Genomic DNA, 21,193 nt, shown 5'->3' with positions numbered 1-21,193 from the left:
TTTGACATGATTTCTAAGGCTTTAAAGTGTTGTTGGATTTTCGTTCGATATAATGATGAAAATATCTAGTATACATGTTGCTATTTGTTTCTTATCAATATTGAGTTAAATGCATGTTGTTTCAATTGCAATGAGCACATTTTTGCATTAGCGATGTGTTGGTTGGTTTTCATTGGTTTACACGCGACATTTTAAATTTGTTGTAGTCACATTTAATTCAGATTTGTACGTGTTTTTGGTAGTTCAGCATACTGTCAATTCGTTTTTTCTTTTCGCTACTTTGCGTTTCGTACATTGTTTTTGTAACACCCCTTTTTGTACCCCAAAATACTTAACATATAATCAGAGTGAATAAACACGCATATAAACAAAAGGGCGTCACATCGACGTTTTCAAAAACCAAAAGCTTTCAAAAACCAACATCATTCATCATCAATATACAATACACCTGATCATTTAAAATAACACATTTCAAATATCATGAATATACAAGAATATGCGTTCGCAGTGGAAAATAATGAATATTCATGTATTTCATAAAATGATTCATGTCCCATACCATGATCATCTCTCTATAATCTCTTCAAAATAAAATAAAACCATATCCAGACTATTTGGCATTATGGCCTCTCAAACAGCAAATTACAAATAAGCATGTTCACAAGTAATAACATAATACATATCCAAATAAGATATGAGTTCAATACTACTCATCTACCCCGTGTTACATGACCATAGCATTGACTCATTACCTAGTCTCTAAGCTAAAACACGGAAACTCTCCGCTTAAATCTCGAGTGAGCTACCGTCCACTTACTTCAGCAATACTACTCTTGAGTATCTGCACGATGCCCATGTAAAGGCAACATTCAAACAGAAGGGTGAGAATTCGAATCATTATGAAGAAGTATAATAAAGCACAATGATTAAATCAACAATTAAAGGAATTCATCACACCTTGTATGACCATGTAAATAATACTAGCCAATATTTATTTCACATGTTTCAAGCATACATCAAAACTCAAGGAGTATAATATTAAAATCCAACGCTATATTCCCGAATATACACGTAACTATTATTATCACATAATCACACATTTTACCAAGTTATGTATCCAAACATCACCAACTCAATTCTCATATCTCATACACACATAACAATCACATTAATGCATATATTCAATTATCACATAACTCTAATGTGACTCAATGCAAGACATATGACTCTATGCATGTGGTACCGCAATGTGAACATAACGTTTCACCGCTTTCCGATTCAATATCTAGAATCCAAGCCATACTTCCGACCCGGACAAGATCAAAGCCACTACGTCTATTTCCAATTAAGGATCAACGTCTGCTACGCCTATTTCCATTTAAGGATCAACGTCTATTACCATGTGAACCCACAGTTTCACCGCTTTCCGATTCAATATCTAGAATCCAAGCCACTACGTCTATTTCCAATTAAGGATCAACGTCTGCTACGCCTATTTCCATTCAAGGATCAACGTCTATTACCATGTGAACCCACAGTTTCACCGCTTCCACCATAAAGCCGACCATGCCATGAATGAATGTACAAATACTAACAACATATGCAATTAAGATCATTTCTACCATCTTAACATTCCGCATATCACCATAATTCAACTCTATGAATTATCCACCAATGGTACATATACACATTCATAACAAATACACCACTCATATATATAAGCTAATCATTAAGACGCACACAATTTCCATTTAGCACTCAAAACGAATACAACTTTTAAAGTCTCAATTTTTCATTTTTCAACAGTGGTAACCGGTTAACACATTTTGGTTAACCCGTTAACTAGAAACCAAAACTCAATTTCTAGGCCGATTTTTCAGCATGTAACCGGTTAACACATTTTGGTTAACCCGTTAACACGAAAATATAATTCAATTCCTAGGCAGATTTTCAGCATGTAACCCGTTAATGCATTTTGGTTAACCCGTTAACCAGAGACCAAAATTCAATTTATGGGCTCCTATTTTGCATGTAACCCATTAACACCTTTGGAGTAACCGGTTAACGCGATGTAAAATCTGGATTTTTCTTAATGTTACTACAATGTAAAATATCAAAATTGGATTCTCCCTCTATCCCTCAATTTCATCCATGTATCAGTTCCAAACACAATTAACCACCACAAATCACAGATTACTCATCAAAACCTAATCATTCCAAAACCATAAAAATTAGGGATTTCAACCTAAACATATTTCTACCCATTGACCCAATTATACTAACCCATAATAATAAGGATTTTCCCCCTTACCTCTTCAATTTTCTGGAAACCCTAACTTCTCCCTTGTTCTTCTCCTTACTTTTTCCTCTTTTCTTTCTCTATTGCCAACAAATGACCAAATGAGTGCTACTTCTCACTCTCCCCACCTCTTATATCCTAGTATTATATTTGGGCTTAAGGAATGATACTTCTAATTTAATTATTAGGCCCAATAAGACATAGTATTATAATATCTCTATTTAGTTCAAATAAATTAAACCAACACAATATACCCACAAAGTTAATTAATATAATCAATTATTATACTACCTAACAACCAATTAATTAATTAACACTCCAAACAAATAAAATAAAATATAATAATAATATAAGAAATAAATACTAAAAATTGGGTTGTTACAATTTTCGTTATGTTATGATATGTTGCGTTCAATTTATTTGTGATGACCGCGTTTTGTGTTAGTAACTTGTTTTTTGATTTGTGGTAGAATGCATCATTTCAATTTCATTTCATTTAAATCAGATTTTAATTATGTGTTGGCACCTTCGTATTGCACGTCATCGCGTTACATGAACTCAATTCGTATCCTCGCGTTGCATTTAATTCCACACACATGTTTACTTTTTGATTACTTGTAATGAGTGTGTACTAGTTATGATTAATATACACACATGGTTGTCATATCATTTTGTTTCCTCTGAGCATTCAACATTGAATTTTGAATGATTTGTGGTATTAATTTGCGCCTTCGTATTATAGTTTGTGCCCCTGCGCTTGAAGTCGCAACCTCACGCTACAATCCGCATCTCTCATCTCTTTTCAACCATTTCACCGTCGATCAAACCATTTCAATATCAAAAGAAAAATATTTAATCATTTTCGAACATCTTTAAAAAATCAGACGAAAAAGGAACGGTTTAGTGTCCACTATTATTTTTCCTAATTGTTTGGATACGAACTGTCTAGCTCGATCATTCGAGCAATCATCATCCGTCTAAAAATCTTAACCCAATTCATCTCAAACTTCTTTCGTAATCAAATCTTAAGCGATCTCATTTTCATAATAAATTAGACGAAAAATGAATGGTCTAGTGTCTACTATTCTTTTCCCTGAATACTTGGATACGAGGTTTATAGCTCGGCCATTGAGTATTCATCTTCCATTCAAAATACCTTAATCATATCTAACCCTTTTGTAGTTAACAGGATGAAAAAGAAATTGTCTAGTGTCTACTATTCTTTTCTCTTATTGTTTGGATACGAGTTGTCTAGATCGACCATCCGAGCATTCGTCATCCACTCAAAAATAAACTTCAACCCATCAAACTTGTCTTTTCTTCCCCCTGCGTGATTGAAAATCTTTTCACAAATGAACAATGTTTAGTCTGTTCTACCAGGATACAAACAAACGCTTAAATCTCTCATGTGCGAGCATATAAGAAATGTTTAACCGCTAGAATGCGATCAAGCAAGATTCTTTCTATCGCGATATAAATAAATTCTTAAGACTCTCATGCGTGAGCATACAGGCAACATTTAACTGCTAGAATACGGCCTAAACATTTGTTCACTAAAATCAACCAACCAACACTCATTTGCTACCAAGAACTACGTATCTTAGGGTTTCCCATTGCATATGAGGATATGTAGAAGCGAGATTCATTGTCTCGTCAAGCACTATAACAAACCAAAAATATCCTTTTGTCTTGCCAGAACTACGCCGCTTTGAATTCTTCATCGCACTTGAGGATGCGTATGAGCAAGACACGCAATCTGGTCAAGCACCCTAATAATAAACTTTTTACGACCTGTTTATTTTTCCTTTTGAAATTTTAATCACTCGAAGAAAGCAAATAACGTAAGATAACATTCTATTCGCAAATCTAAATAAATGGTTCCCATTAAGTACAATGGATATGAAGGATGCTAATATTTTCCCCTGACATAACCGACTCCCGAACCCGAATTTTGTGGCGACGACCATATTTTATTTCTTTCAAGGGTTTTATCGATATTTTCCCATTCCTTCTTTAGAATAAATAAAGTTCAGTGGCGACTCTATTTAATCATCTCTGAGCGTGCGACACGCTCGTAAGTCGTATTTTTTATGATGTGACAATTGTAGACTCTGATGGGGAACACACTTTAGCTACAGAGTCAAGCCTAATTTGATGTGATTTGCAATGAGCGTTCACTTTGTTTACTTTCTTTCTTCCGCTTTCTTTTCTTTACCTCTTTAGTGTTACTACTGCTATATGATATTGGTTCTCATGGAACTATCGGGGTTCTCTTATTATTGGCATTGTGTGAGACATGCTTTATACCTAAGTCAGAGAAAACACCTAAGCATAAGATGGTAGTTGTGTAGTGTTTGACCTTATAGACGTAGGACTCGTTTGGTTGGCATGAAAACCTCGCCTAGAGTTGATCATATTGAGAGTATTCTTGTTTAACGAGTAGTCGTTATGGCGATGATATTTCAAATAAGGGTCTGTGACTGAAGGGAACTTTTTAGAACCTTAGATTTGATGGTTGTGTGGTGTGGACCTGTGAGACGTAGGACTCGTTAGGTTAATACAAAGACCTCACTTAGAGTAGATTATCTTGGAGGTATGGTTGTCTAACGAGTAGTCATTGCGGCGATAATATTTCAGAGAAGAATCCATGACTCTGGGAACCTACAACCATAGACCCTGCCTATGTGGTTTCATTAATCAGAGATACCTATATATCCTCCTTCTGATCCTCAAATTAACCAAAACATGGCGTACCCGTGATCCTGAACATGCATTTCACTTTCCTTACATATCGAAAAAACAAAATTCATGCACTCACATTTCATCAGCATGCATATCATTTCTCCACACAAAAAAAACTCAATCTAGCCTTTGTCCATAACTAGCAACTGATTTCTCGGCACCCATATCGGACTCGAAGCAACTCTCGAAAAATCATGAACCCGTTGGAGCAAAATCAGGTTGCGTTAAGAGAAGATGTTAACTTGATGAAAAACAAGCTAGACCAACTCGTGGAGGCCGTGTCGGCTTTAACACAGAGAGAGGACAACATTCAGCAAAATGATGTTACCGAGAATGTCATTCCACCTTAATTAAACGGATAGGCTCAACATCAGCCTCTACGAGTCCTAGTTGAGAACCCTGTTATACAAGAGCATCCCAATGTCCAAGATGGGAACACTTCACCTCATGATGATATTGAGTATCATAGGTTTGCATTTCCCACGCCAAATCCCCAAGGGGGCGAGCCCAGTGGTGAATATTGAACGACCATATGATGTTGATATTACTGAAAGATGTCGTGTGTTGGAAGAGAGGCTTATAGCCATGGAGGGGCATGATGCCTATAGGCTCGATGCTTTTGACTATTACTTAGTGTTAGACGTGATAATCACTCTAAAGTTCAAGATAATGGATTTTGAGAAGTACAAATGGATTATCTATCTAAAGACTCATTTGAAGATGTATTATCGAAAGATGGTCGCTTACTCTAGCAATGACAAGTTGCTCATCCATTGTTTTAAAGACAGCCTCAGTGGGGCATCATTGGAATAGTACATGCAACTAAAGCGAAGTCATGTCCACACCTGGAAAGACTTGGCTAAGGAATTTCTGAAGCATTAAGAATACAACACATATATGGCTCCGAACTGTACTCAATTGCAAAATCTTACTCATAAGGGTAATGAGTCGTTCAAAGGGTACACCCAAATATGGAGATAGTAGATTGCTCGCGTTCAACCACCAATGCTGAATAAGGACCTATTTGATATGTTTATGGGTACCTTGTAAGGCTCATACCTCGAAAGGATGATAGGCAGTGTGTCTGAAGGAGAATTGCGACCCAAAGCGCAGCGGAAATTAAAAATTTCTCCTTTAGAGATCCTTACGAATGGTCATGATCAGTGATAGAATATTTACCTCTTGTGACGGTTGAAACCTTTGGTGCAGATCTCTTGTGACGATCAAAACCTTTGATGCAAATCCACGAAGCGATCACGAACGTTGAACGATGACAACGTCTCTACTCAGTCCACACGAACGGGTTCCTTCAATCTCAGTGCTAGCTGGTACGAGTGAAGGCTTTGAGTGAGAGAGAGAGAGAGTGTGATAGAAAACGAAAATAATGCAACCGCAAATTTTTGCTTCTGCACAAGGGTTCTATTTATAGAACCACTTGTGTGGGCTTCAAGCTAAAAGCCCACTTAAGTGTATTTTGGCCCATATCTTATAATATGCCCAAAATCACTTAAGCTCATGGTACCTTACCATATTTCGTATTCTACTCAAGTACATCGTACCTTACGATGCTCTATAACTCACTTAAGGGCACCGTACCTTACGGTATTCCTTAGTTACTCTATCTCTCATCAATCCGTCCTTTGTGTGTGACCCTGTAGGTTTTCGTGACGTTGGCAATTATATTAAATCACGCATTTAACATAATAAACAGTGAGCGGTATCTAGCAACACATCACTGCTACCCAAGACACGAAAATGTCAAGTGATCTGACAAAACCATCTGTGATAATAATTATGTGTATAATTACCCTTTTACCCTTATGTCTATATTGAACACAAGGCATAGACCGTGTCATCCTTGTTCAGTTCAATATTGGGCCCATAGACATTTATCCTGTTACGCAGGATGGGCAAATTCCATCTAGGACACTCATGTCCCTCAACATGCTTTGTGGAGTACCCATCAACTATCTTTATGGTTATCCAGTTACGGACAACGTTGGATCAGCAATAAAGCACTCGACTCTACATCTAGGATCCATAGTGGTTTCAGGTCGAATAGTGGAATACACTATTATCACCATGAGAATAACTTATGACACTTTGCATAACTTTCTATATAGTATTCTCATAGCGGGTCAATCCGGTATAAATATTACTCCTAATATTCATACCTATGTTTAAGACTTGATAACTCTTTATCCATGATCCATGAGATATGATCATCAGTCTACAAACATAATAGTCTTAATGCTTTAATGTTATCCCACTTCACACTAAAGCTCGACTACGGATACTTTAGGAATAGTGTCCTTATGTTTAATGTGTTCTCATGATTAAGTCATACTTAATACATTAAACAGACTATCTATTCTAGGGACTTTATTAATCAACCATAATAAAGAGAATGCCTTTTATTATTCGATACAAGTACCAAAATGTATTGGCCTCTAGGGCTTACACCAACAGTGTGTAACGTCCCAGACTACTTTCAGGATTACCGACTGACCTCACAAACCAACACGAGTCTTTTCAACATGTTTTGTCCTCACTCACTTGCTTTCATGGAAACTTCCCAAAAGGTCACCCATCTTAATACTACTCCAAGTCAAGCACGTTTAACTATGAAGTTCTTATTGGTTAGGCTACCGAAAAAGAGATACATCTTATTGGTATAGGTAGAACCAATTAATCCTTATAAGCCTTACTTTAACCATGTAGTCTCATACTTGCACAGCCTCAGGATCCCTCTCATTCCAATGTGAATTCGGCTTTTCCCTATAAGCTGCTAGGAGTGTCTCATTGTCATGCCTCGAGCACCGACAACCACTCCCCCTCCCTCGGGTGTAACATTTAACCACTCTTTAGCCCCAGGTGTTACATGTCCACCAGCTTCTGCTTGGTTCGTTCCCGAACCATATCGTATTGGGAGAAGTATGACTCTGATATCATTTGTAACGTCCCAGACTATTTTCAGGATTACCGACTGACCTCACAAACCAACACGAGTCTTTTCAGCATGTTTTGTCCTCACTTACATGCTTTCTGGGGAACTTCCCATAAGGTCACCCATCCCAATACTACTCCAAGTCAAGCACGCTTAACTATGAAATTCTTATTGATTAGGCTACCAAAAAGAAGATGCATCTTGTTGGTATAGGTAGTATCAATTAATCCTTATAAGCCTTCCTTCAACCATGTAGTCCCATACCTGCACAACCTCAGGATCCCTCTCATTCTGATGTGTATTTGGATTTTCCCTATAATCTGTCAGGAGTGTCTCATTGTCATGCCTCGTTCACCGACAACCACTCACTCCCCCTCGGATGTAACATGTAACCACTCTCTGGCCTTTATGGCCTCGGGTGTTACACAGTGTGCCGTCAAGCTTCTCTGACCTGGTGATAGCTAGAGAACGCATCGAGAGCATGCTCAAAAGTGAAAAAATCCTAGATACCTCGAGTATCCAGGCTAGCGATAGTGAATCCCTTAGTGAATCCTAAGAGGAAGAGGAGGATGGAATTGATGCAATATGGAAACTCACGAAGCTCCACCTATGGTGCCTCACTATCAGTACCCGTATGTATTAGTTGTTCAATGTCAACAACCTTCTAGCCTCCATATAATATACCATTATTTCCACATGGTCAATATCCTCCTACAAATTAAGGTCCCCCTCAGTATCAACAACAAGTTCCACATCAATAGCCATACCAACGGCAATAAGCTCCACAGTAGCAGCGTCAGTACACCTAAAGTCCAAAGAGGCATTTGATCCTTTTTCTAATGCCATATAGTCAAGTACTGCCATATTTGATCAAAAATGGATTGGTGGTGCCAAAGTAGATGAGTCCATTGCATCCTCCATACCCATCAGGCTTCGATGCTAATGTCAGATGTGACTTTCACGCTGGGGCATTCAGCCGAGGAATGTAAAGTACTTAAAAGTAGGGTACATGTTTTGATTGATCCCAAATCGATTTCGTTTATGCCTCAAGGCCTTAATATCAACAAAAATCCCTTTCTCGACCATGTTGGTCCATCAGTCAATGTTGTGGAAGAAGTTGATAAGAATAGGTGTTGAAGTGGGTATCATACCGGTCTCAATGAGCACGACGAACTCCAACTCTGAAAAAGTCTAGCCCAACAATGAATCAAGCACATGAGAATCTCCTTGATGTTGGCGATCATTAGGCCATTTCATTATTTTGAGTTCTTGTATTTATTTCTTGTTTGTCAATTACTATTTCCCTTTGAATTGGTCATTTTAATGGTAATATTAATGAAACGGGCATGCATATTTTGAATTCATTCATTCATATTCAACCGCTTTCTTTAATCACACAAAAACAAAAAGAATATCTCTCCAACTCGTTTTATTTATCAAACTCTTGTTTAAGAAAATATTGGAACCTCGTTTTACTTTTATTATCATGAACACAAGTTAATTTATCAAATTTATTAAATACATCACTATTAAACTTGTATGAATTTTTATATAAATGTTTATTTATTTCTTAACTCAACAATAACATCCTTGAATTTTTTAGTGTTACTAAATACTTAAAATTACATGATAAATTATAGTTGATCAATTATTTTTATTAGAAATGCAGATAAACGTGTATGGGTATGGGTACCTAGGTACCCATAGGATACAAGTACAAATGTTGGTGCCCATACATGTATGGGCTCAAGTACGAGAATTTTTTCAAACTGCGGGTATGGGGACGGGTACTATAGTACCCTACCTATATTGTATCCATTGTCATCCCTAATCTAGATACGCATTTCAGTAACACCTCCTGAATGCTTTATGAGCAACAACCTTGTTCTAAATTTGATATTTTTTAGGCCAACATATTTTAGATCATTTTAGCCCATAAATATGAAAGAAGACGCATACTGTAACACCCTCTATTTTAAGTAATTAACTAGACTCATCTAGTTATTTAGTTATTTATTTTATTCAAATAGTTAATCATAATATCCTATTTAATTAATTAAATAATTAGAACCATATATTTTTTAGTGATTGATTTAGTGGTTTATTGCACTCTCTATTTTAACTAAATTATCATTAATGAAATCAAATCTTTTAATCACTTAAGATAGTTAATTTAGCAAGGATTGTAATTTTTTATTTTATTTAAATAAGTAAAATCTTATGTTTTATACATTTATTTAAATTAGTTAATCTAGTGTGACTATAATAAATAATAAATAATTTATTAGTTTAAGGAAAAATAAATAATCTAAAATTTAAAAATATATGTGTTATTGTTAGTAGCATTTCATAAATTAAGTTTGAATTAATATATTCAATAAGTCTAAAATAAAAGAATATGTGTCTTATTATTTTCTAATTTAAGTTTTAAGGAATTAAGCAGTGCATATGCTATTATATGAATTGTGATAATTATGAGTGAGGAAAACAAAAGGATACATAACATATGTATAGAAAAGTAATGTGAAATATCATTTAAGTGAGAATGATCAATTCTAGATAAGTGTGTTATGAGCACTAGGAATTGAAGAGTTGGAATAAAGTAATATTGAATTAATTTAATAAAATGATACTATACACATTCCACTATCCTAAATTTTTTAGTTAATTGATTAGTTTAATCTAGTGCTTCTTTTATTAGGAGCCACTCATATTCCTCTTATTTTCCAACTTCCCACTCCTATACATACTCACAAACTCATCTCATCTCACATGTGAAAAGAAAAAATACACAAACAAAATCATCACTCTCTTTTTACTACCACTTATCTTGGGCATTTCTACGGAAATTCTTAATAAAAGTGAGCATTAATCACTTGATCGTTCAAAGTTAGAAAGCGCACAAGGTAAGGGTTTTTTCCCCATACACTCATGCTACATAGGACAATGTTGTAAAATGATAGTGAAATATTTATCTAATAAAAAAAATCAAAATAAACAAAAAGATGTATTATTATCTAACTATATATATTCATTTGATTCATGTATTAGTTGTATGTTGTTGATCTTGTATTAAATTTAATTGATTAGGTTTTCAATATATTTTTATCTTGCATTTGATTATCTATGTAACTTGTTTATGAGATACCATATGTTAATGACTATATGTATATTTTCATATAGTGATAAACAATTAAAATTTAGTATGCATATAAATTTTTCAGTATGGTAATGTAAGAGCTATTCATTTTTCTCATGATCTAGTTAGATTTCTTCATCTATTTTTAATAAAAATAGAACTCATTCCAAGACATCATATCTTAATCCATGATAATATTAACCTTCTCAAAATTAAATAGACAGTGAGAAATGATTGAGCATAGAGGTACAGTAGATGTAGTAAAACAATTTGTACCAAAAACAAATGTGTGAGAAAATATGGCGTAATTATTATTATTAATTTGGTTATAGAAATTTTACAATTTCTACTAAAACGAATCAATAAATAAAGAATTCACATTATATGTCCTGTGATGATAGTTTTATTAATTATTTATCTATAAGAATGAAGTATATTATTTAAGTGCGAAGTTTCATTTCGATCTTGGTGGTATTGATTTGGATTGCTGCATGTTTATTTATTCTTTATTTTTTCCACCACATATTTTGGGGAAAAAATTATATGTGGTATACTATTAAGTTGATACCTATATAATAATGTTATCATAAAATTTATAGATATTATAAATATAACTATATTGTCACAAAATGTATAGACATTATGAATATAATTATATTATCATAAAATTTGTGAAGATTATATCTCTCTGTTGATGACTAGTTTATAAAAATCAAAGGAAAATAAAAATAGATAATGATAAGGACTAGTTTTTGGCAATCTCTAGTCACCTGTACTTTTGGAGAATGACTTCTTATATTATTGAGACATGCATCATATAGGATGTATAGAGGTGTCATTGTGTTAAGCCTTTGTGGCAAGTTGACGCTTTCGGCCTTTGTGGCAGTAGCCTTTGTGGTAAGATTGACGCTTTCGGCCTTTGTGGCAAATTTGATGTTTTTCGGCCTTTGTGGCAGGAGCCTGTGTGGCAGTTTCCCATTGGAATGAGCTTTATTTATCCGGATCATTTGTGTGCGTCATGTAGTCGCCAGAGTCATATTGCATTTCATATGATATAAAAAAAACATTTTATATGAAAGGACTAATAATTATATTTTGAATTGGTGAAGTTTTGTTATTATTTTGTGATATTTGCTTATGGTGAGTATGAATCAGTATGGATAAGGAAATTGACCATTTACAATTATGATTTTAGGTACGGAAGGAAAAAGGAATTATTGAATACGTTTCTTGAAGCGTGCACGGGGGCAAACAGGGTTTTCCAAAATATTAGTACTTTATGTAATAAATAAAATGTGACGGTACACTATTTATATTTCAATAAGTCTTTGCACTTTTAAACTCGTTTAGAATTGCGGACATGGATCTTTCCGTTAGGAATATTTGAAAGACTTATTAATTTTAATTAAGTCCACTTTCTCTAGTTATTTTATAAATACTCAAAGAAATTTTAAAAAAAATACAGCCAAACATAACGTACTAGGTATATTTACCCCCCCCCCCCCCCCACCCCAACTTCTCCTCTGCCTATACCACAAGGAATTCTGTACCTCAACAATCATGGCTTATACGAGGGCCAAGTGAGGACTACCTTCCTCCAAAAGTCTAGCCTATATGCTCGATCTCCCCATATCCATAATACACCGACACACTGCCGCCACATCCTCGGTGTGACCATCCTTAGCCTCTAGTACCTCTTGATTAGATGACCTATATGGTATTCCAGAAGTGTCTAGTGTCATGATAAGGTGTGACACCATATATAACCATATCATGTATTCATCAATATAAGCCCATTATACAAGAGTTGGCATCATGCGTTACTCCTCTGGTACTAAGTGACTCTCAAAATCCTCTAGTATTACATCAAGATCTCTACGGAAGACGGTGGAGGGAGCGGACGATGAAGGGGTATCAGAATAATCTAGTATTACATCAAGATCTCTACGGAAGACGGTAGAGGGAGCGGACGATGAAGGGGTATCAGAATAATCTGAGATTACCCAAACTAATGCATCACTCGCTCGGAAAAATAACATTACATCATACTCGCTCGGAAAAATTTCATAGAAACTTGAACGGATGAGAAGCTTGAATGAATGAGAAAGAGATCAAATGGTAGAAGCTTGAATGGATGAGAAAGAGGTAAAATGATATTTTTTGAATGAGTTTTCAAAAAGTGAAGGAGGAAAAAGGAAGAATCTAACGCGAGTGTATGAAATAAAAGCGTTCAAAAATACATCTCTGAATAACTCATTAATTTTTAATTAATTTTTTTTTTTACGTAGACACATCTCAAAATCAACCAATATAAAAATGTATCTTCGAATTAAATTCTAATAAAATAGAATACCTCATCACTTAAATAAAAAAAGTGCGATGCTAAATCATTTTATAATGGTGGGAGCATCCTATGGATAAAATAATTTTAAAAAAAATGGTTCCTAATTTCGCATAGCATATTCTCTTACAAAATTCCTAAATCCATATATAGACAAACTCACAATCTTGTCAAGTTTCTTTCATTTCACACACAAAACCGAGATACACTCCCGCCATCTTCGCCTCTGAAAACATCTCCACAAGAACGAAAACACTCAAGTCAATCAATCAACGACCTTCTTCTCTTCTCTTACACATATTCTAAATACCAATTCCAAAACCATGATATTATTATTATTATTCTCATCACATTGCGGCAATAATAATGATAATAATCATAAAAACTAAATAAAACTAAATTAACAAACAATGCATCGATTCTGTTTCAGAACCCAACCCCTTCTTCGTTCCTATCATCCCCGCAAATACATTTCTTCATCATCTTCCAACAACCATCTCAATTCACATTCACCCGAAAAACCATTAGAAAATTCCCAAATTGCCCCTCAACAAACTCCTAAAACTCTCTCTCCTCTAACTACTTCTTCATCTCTCTCCAGAACCTCCGTTGTTGCCATCTCCGCCGCCGTCGTTGCCTCCGTCGCATTCATCTCCTACGATTACGGCCGCGAACATCAATCTGATGCAACCGGAGAAGCTAATCCTTTCTATACCACCGCCGTGCATCGGTCCGCCGACTCTGTTAACCGGATTTTCCACCATGTTAAACGAACTGGTGTTGCCGCCACTGTGCTATGGCAGTCGTTACGTTCGGTGTTGTCGTCGGCGAACCATGAAGTCCGCTCTGGCTTCGAGATTCGTGTCGCGGCGTTGCTCGCGGACATTGCTGCGGCGAATTCCAGTCGGAGAGCTGCGATTGTTGGTGCCGGTGGTGGTGCTGTCGTGGATTGGCTCCTTGATTCTGTCGCTGTTGTGAAAGACGCTGGCGGAGGTACTCAGGCGGAAGCGGCGAGAGCGCTGGCGTATTTGATTGCGGATCCTGATGTTTCTGCTGCCGTGTTTGCGCGACCTCACGCTGTTCCGAATCTTCTGAGGTTTATCTTCTCTTGCAAGCCTCGGCGTTCCAAGAATAAAACGGTAACTGGTTTTATGTATAGGTTTTGAGTCTGAGTTGTAATTATCGATTTTACTTAGCTTGAAACATGACCTAGTTTGAATTTGTAGACGTTGTCGTTTTTCTATAATAATGCAGTTCATAACTTTTTATTTCAGAAAAGTTCAAGACGTAGTGCATTTGATGTTTCTGATTCTTTGAAAGGTAGGAGCATGCTTGTGGCTGCTATTATGGACGTTGTTACTTCCAGCTGTGACAATGCAGACAGTATATCTTTTAAGCCGTCTTTGCCAGGAAATGCTGAAACCAGAGATATTGCTGCAGCCTTACAAGTTATCGAGGAAGGGGGTTTGCATTTGGACGAGCCTCCCGATGATGATGATGATGATGGTGGGATAGGAAAGAAAGGGATTGGAATCAAGATACTTGAAGGTACTACTGTTTTAGGACTTTCGAGGACTCGTGATGCAATGGAGTTGGATAATACTGATTTTGATCATGAAGAACCGTTGAATCATGGTATATCGACAACAGATTTTGGTCCTGAAAAACCGTTGAAGTGCGGTACACCGACAGCCCTTGTGTATCATAAGTTTGATGACTCGGTGGTAAAACAAAATATGTCCTCTGTCGTTGTTCCTGGTCTCTGGGATGATTTGCACTGTGAACATGTTGCTGTTCCTTTTGCCACCTGGGCCTTGGCAAATTGGGCAACGGCATCACAGTTGAATAGATCTCGTATTCATGAGCTAGATCAAGATGGAAATGCTGTCCTGTCTGCTCTAATGGCACCTGAGAGATCTGTAAAATGGCATGCGAGTTTGGTGGTGCGGTTGCTTTTAGAAGATCGTGATATGCCTTTGAATGAATCTGTTTCTGATTGGAGTTCCAATCTTCTCTCTACTATATCTCATGCATGCAGGCATGAAGATGTTTCGTTGGCTCGGGTAGCATTTTCTGCTTTTCTTTTATCTGTTGAGAGGAGTTCTGGGGTGCAGAAAACAGTGATGGAGAAGGGTCTTAATTCGATGAGAGACATTGCTAAGACAACAAAGCATAAGCAGGTGCAAGAAGCAGTAGCAAAGGCATTAGAGCTACTTTGTAATGGGGATCGTCATTTATCTTTTGAGGAGAGTCAAAAGTGGTCAGGCATTCTCATTCCCTGGGTTTTTGGAACATTTTCTTCTGATACTATACGAAATTCTTCCATAAAAATTCTGTCTCAGATCCTTGAAGACTATGGAGCAAAATCAGTACCACTTTCCCAAGGATGGTTGGTTATGCTGTTAAACGAAGTACAAAATTCCATCAAGAAATCAATTGATAAAGGAGCCAGTCAACCAAAAAGTGATAAAGTGAAGGTATAACAATAATCTTGTCTCTTTCTGTTAAAAAGCACGCAGGCTATAATTATCTGATTGTGCTGCTTCAATTCCAAGTCAACTTTTGATTTATATTTTAGCTGTCTTAACTTTTGCAGACTTTAATCAATAATGCAAATATTGCTTCTGCTGCACAAGTTGCAAATCAGCTTTCTAGTGCTGTTGTTAATCTGGCAGCGAAACAACTGAGCGCTGTGTCTAATTCTGATATATCCCCACTGGCAGACTTTCTTTCTCTGGAACCTTTAGCAGGGCCATTTAAAAATTTGAAAAAGGATAGTCTACCTAAATTTGGTGCTGCAGACTCTGCCTTGGCAACCCTTAAAGGTATTAAGGCACTCACTGAAGTTTGTGCAGAAGACTCTGAGTCTCAGGACAAGATTGTAGATTTCGGCATTTTATGTTTGCTGAGGCGATTTTTGTTGAATGATGATTATGAGAGACTGGCTGCTATGGAAGCTTATGATGCATCATCAAGAGCGCATGAGGGGCAGGAGAGAAAGTCAAATGAAGGCGAGGAACCACCTAGATTAGATATAAATGATCCAGCTAGTGTCCGAGTTCCCCCCACAGCTCATATCCGCAGGCATGCAGCTCGGCTGTTGACCATCCTCTCACTGCTTCCAAGAGTCAAGAAAGTCATCGTAGCTGATAAAACATGGTGCAGTTGGCTTGATGATTGTGCTAATGGCAAGATTCCGGGTTGCAGTGACCTTAAGTTGCAAAGTTATGCCAGGGCAGCACTTTTAAATATATTTTGCAATGATCAGATTAATGGAGGGTCTGGCAGTACTGGTCCTTCTGGTGGTGTTGTAAATAATTATAATATGTGTCCCCGTTATGATGACATGATATTCTTGATAAATTCTCATCTTCCTCACTGGAAGTGTCCCAATGAAACATATCCACAAGGATCTTTCTCAAAAGGCATACATGTGGCCACATCTGCCGTTGTTGAGGATGGGTCCAAATCCTTGAATGATGGCACCTGCTCTTGTGGTTCAATTGATTCAACTAAATGCAGCCGAGATGCAGATTGTCCTCCACTAGATGTGGTTTTTGTCCATGGCCTCCGTGGCGGTCCTTACAAAACTTGGCGTATATCTGAAGACAAATCCTCGACTATGTCTACCTTAGTTGAGAAGATTGACGAGGAAGCTGGAAAGCTTGGAACCTTTTGGCCGGGTGAATGGCTTTCCAGTGATTTCCCCCATGCACGCTTGTTTACCCTCAGATATAAGGTTTGACTTTGTAAGATTTTGATCTGCCAGCCTTAGAAAAATGACTCCTGCTTTTAAATCTTGTATGTTTTTTATTGTTAGTCCTACTTCTAACATATTGTTTAGAGCTTGCCTCATGTGTGATTCCCTTCACCTGCATCTAACTGTTGACGCTTTATACAGACTAATCTCACACAGTGGTCTGGAGCTAGCCTGCCTCTTCAGGTTACACTTTTTTTCCACCTCTTTATCTGTTATTTCTAGATAAATAGTTTAAGAAACAGGAAACAATTTCTTTCTCCACCTTTAACTTGATTTTTTAAGTTATTTGGGAATTTGACAATCCTTCGCCGTATGCCAGTTGATATGGTGGGGGTTTCATCCTCTACGAGCCTTGTTAAGCATTATCTTACTCTAACATCAAAGTTGTAATTTCAGCATCTGTTCCTATAGTCCAATACTGGAAGTACTATTACATGATTGTGTAGTCAATATTAACACCATTAAAAAACACATAGTTCTGTACTAATTACCAAGTACTTTTGTGGTTCTAAATGAATTCTTATTGAAGTGAGCCCGACTTTGGTGGATGAATATTTATATAGTGTTAACTGCGATTTGAATAGATGGGCTGTAAAAAAATTATTTTTACTGTATAATCTTGTTTCCGTGTTTTTAATTTGCTTTTGTTCTTGTTTGCAAACTACAGGCATATATGACAGCACTGAAAATACTTCATAATTTTCCACTGCCCCAATCAAGTTTATCTTTTTACTCATGGAAGAGTATATAGATATCATTTTCTGTCTCATGTGGAACTCAATGTTAAGCTGTCTTATATGGAACTAAATGTTAAGCCATTAGAACCTTTGCGGCCTGATAGAAACTGGTACCAAACAATGAAATTTAATAGTAATTGCAATGAGTTTCCAAGAAATTCTAGAGTCTTGGTTCTCTCCCTCCAAGAATTTGAGAGGATGGTCTCTCCCTCCCAACTAACCTCTTCTAATTATCCAGGATAACCCATCTAACCTACGGTTTCCTCATTTTATTCACACTCCCCAAATAAATACTTAGTAACAGCTACTAGATGTTCATATTAAAAACACTAACTGGTAATAAAAAGTGACGACCTGACAGAATAGAACCGCCACATTCAGTTTTGGTTCCTAGTAATTATCAAGGTCTAACAATACTCCTCCATAGGATTCACCTTGTCCTCAAGGTGAAAGCTAAATAAGTGTCCACCAGGGTCTCATAACTGGAAGTAGAGTGACAGAGCAAGGGATGAAACATGATAACTCTTCTTGGATCACACACTCCGTTTTGAGTGGTATGTTTGACCCAAAAACATAGCATGACAGCAGTAGGCATTAACACTGCTGGTTCGATCAAACCAGAGGACAATCCATCCTTCACCAAGGACCCGGCGGTGGTCTTGGATCCAACTTGAGTGAAGCCCATCTCTCTCCGGTAGTTGTTCTAGACAGGGTTGCCCTCAATTCTGATACCGGTTAATAGAAACTGGTACCAAACAGTGAAATTTTATAGTAATTACAATGAGCTTCCAAGAAATTCGAGAGTCTTGGTCCTCTCCCTCCTAGAATTCGAGAGCTAATAAAAAGTAACTGCCTGACAGAATAGACAGAATAAAACAGACACATTTAATTTTGGTTCCTAGTAATTCTTAAGGTCTATCACTACCTAGCCTCTCTAGAAGGGGCTGTTGCACGAGGCTTTCACTAGGCGGAGTGCGAAGAAAGTAGATGTGTGCAGCCTACCTCTGCGAGTGGCGATGCTGTTTTTAGGATTTGAACCGGTGACATCCAGGTCACAAGGCAAGGCAGCAACCTTACCGTTGCGCCAAAGCTCGCTTTCTTGCTTACCTCTCTAAACTGTAATATTTTAAAATCGTGATCTATCGATATTCAATTTTCTGTAATTGAATCCCTGAACTTCTCAATTTTCTATTCCCCCTCTACATAGTTGTGGTTGGCTGGTCTCCTTTATCTATCCTTTGGTCTCCTCACACTTGTTGGTTTGCTTTCCAGTTACATTCTAGTTCATATACATCTTTATTTTAAACTTGCAGGAAGTTAGTTCTATGCTAATGGAGAAGCTTGTTGCTGCGGGAATTGGGAATCGACCTGTTGTTTTTGTTACTCACAGGTGAGTATGGCTGTTGGTTAAAAACACAACTAATTGTTCTGGTTTTTTTCTTTTAATTGAAGTTTCTGATTATCTCGGATACCTAGTTATTTGTTTAATCAAATTGAGCCTCACTTATTTGTATTTTCCTCGTGGTTCTCTTTTTTCTGCAGCATGGGGGGTTTGGTCGTGAAGCAGATTCTTCATACAGCAAAGGAGGAAAAACATGATAATCTTGTGAATAACACTAGAGGAATAGTAAGTATCAACTCATGAAGTAAATATATGTTTAAAAAGTTGTATGTCTTTTATGCTTTATTTTTTGTTGTAGGTGTTTTATAGCTGTCCACACTTTGGCAGCAAACTTGCTGATATGCCTTGGCGAATGGGCTTTGTACTTCGTCCTGCTCCATCTGTAAGCATTTGTAGTTACCTGCCCTCATTTAACAATAGATGTTAATGAATGTATTTCCTATTAATAAATTGCTTCATTTAGAAGTATTTTTAGCATTTGATTCTTTATGTTATATAGATAGGAGAGCTAAGAAGTGGGTCTTCAAGATTGGTCGAGCTTAATGATTATATTCGATTACTTTATAAGAAAAGCATTCTTGATGTCCTCAGTTTTTGTGAGGTAATCAGCAGTTCTGTTTTTCCTTGTTAGTATCATACTGGTTTTGAGTTTGAGTTATCAGCTATTATTGCAGACCAAGGTAACTCCAATAGTGGAAGGTTATGGTGGATGGGCCTTCCGAGTGGAAATTGTACCAATTGAGTCAGCATATCCAGGATTTGGGGAACTAGTTGTAAGTATATTGTGAAACTATATCTAATGTGACAGGCAAAAGAAATTAAAATGAAAAATAAACCATTTTTCTGAGTAAGCTTTGATTCAAGTGAGCTCCTTCTGAGTTCCCAGCTGCAATGGCAGTTTCCTAATTTATCTTGAAATTTTGAAACAGGTATTGGAGTCGACAGATCATATAAATTCTTGCAAGCCAGTGAACCGCCTAGACCCTTCTTATACGGAGACATTAAAGTTCTTACAAAAATTAAAAGCATGCTATACCTAATTAAATAGATATGTTTCAATGATAGATATGTAAATACTTAAAATGCTAGGTAGGCGTTTCGGGGTGGCATTTATATGTCAAATGCACAGGAAGCTTGTATGTCCTGTGACATCGACTTGATACCATTTAACATGATTAATAAGCTTCAAGGTGGACTAAGACATTGACATGCCTAACTTGCATATCTTTCCATTCTTCAAAGATCCTGTCGGTGCTTCAAATTTGGACGGTGTTGCAGGTCAGCTGGCCCTGTGGCATTGCAATCAGTAACTCTTGTACATAAATAGGATACACAATTGTAACCCATGTATATGTTGTATATTCATGTAAATCCCCATTTTTTTGTTATTGTTAGGTGTTAAGCATTAGAGATTTTGGTTTCTATTTCTGTTTTGAGAGTTGTTCAACTTCGATTCCTCGGCAAGGGCATGATTGATAGGTGGATTTTTTCATTTCTCATAAAAGAATTCATTTATGTGGGGTGTCTAAGTATATATAGGTGATGCCACCTCCTTTATATGGAGATGTTCTACTGGATTTATTTGAGAATTGAGTGAAAAGTGAGGAGAGATAAGAAAGTAAAAGCTGGTCGACCATCCTTGTTTTCGTCTATCCTCTGCCAAGTAACATCTTGATAAAAAAATAAACAATATAAAAATCCTCTTATTATTGACTACTTCAATATTCAATTTTTGCTTTTATTCATTTAGTTATATTCCATTATATTTGAATTTGGTAAAGAAGATCATATTTGAATGTAAAATTTATTTCTAAGGTTAAATTCAT

The 21,193-nt window shown here is 36.6% G+C and overlaps 1 protein-coding gene across 2 annotated transcripts; it reads left to right on the top strand.

The window, feature by feature from the left end:
* Nucleotides 1-13,601: 13,601 nt before the first annotated feature.
* On the top strand, nucleotides 13,602-20,755 carry LOC127091533 (uncharacterized). Of its 2 annotated transcripts, XM_051030201.1 has the most exons (10): nucleotides 13,610-14,607; nucleotides 14,743-15,945; nucleotides 16,065-17,207; nucleotides 17,370-17,411; nucleotides 19,279-19,355; nucleotides 19,508-19,592; nucleotides 19,666-19,749; nucleotides 19,867-19,968; nucleotides 20,042-20,140; nucleotides 20,297-20,755. In XM_051030201.1, the coding sequence occupies exons 1-10, from the start codon at nucleotides 13,879-13,881 to the stop codon at nucleotides 20,405-20,407; spliced, it is 3,675 nt and encodes a 1,224-aa protein (XP_050886158.1). In that variant the 5' UTR covers nucleotides 13,610-13,878; the 3' UTR covers nucleotides 20,408-20,755. The 2 variants fall into 2 exon arrangements, 1 of the variants encoding a protein (XP_050886158.1); XR_007791929.1 differs by lacking the exons at nucleotides 19,666-19,749; nucleotides 19,867-19,968; nucleotides 20,042-20,140; nucleotides 20,297-20,755 and having other exon boundaries at nucleotides 13,602-14,607; nucleotides 16,065-17,217; nucleotides 19,508-19,525.
* Nucleotides 20,756-21,193: the final 438 nt, after the last annotated feature.

Source organism: Lathyrus oleraceus, chromosome 6 (genome assembly GCF_024323335.1).
Source record: "Lathyrus oleraceus cultivar Zhongwan6 chromosome 6, CAAS_Psat_ZW6_1.0, whole genome shotgun sequence".
NCBI classification, from domain to species: Eukaryota; Viridiplantae; Streptophyta; class Magnoliopsida; order Fabales; family Fabaceae; genus Lathyrus; species Lathyrus oleraceus.
This window is presented reverse-complemented; position numbering and strand designations above follow the sequence as displayed.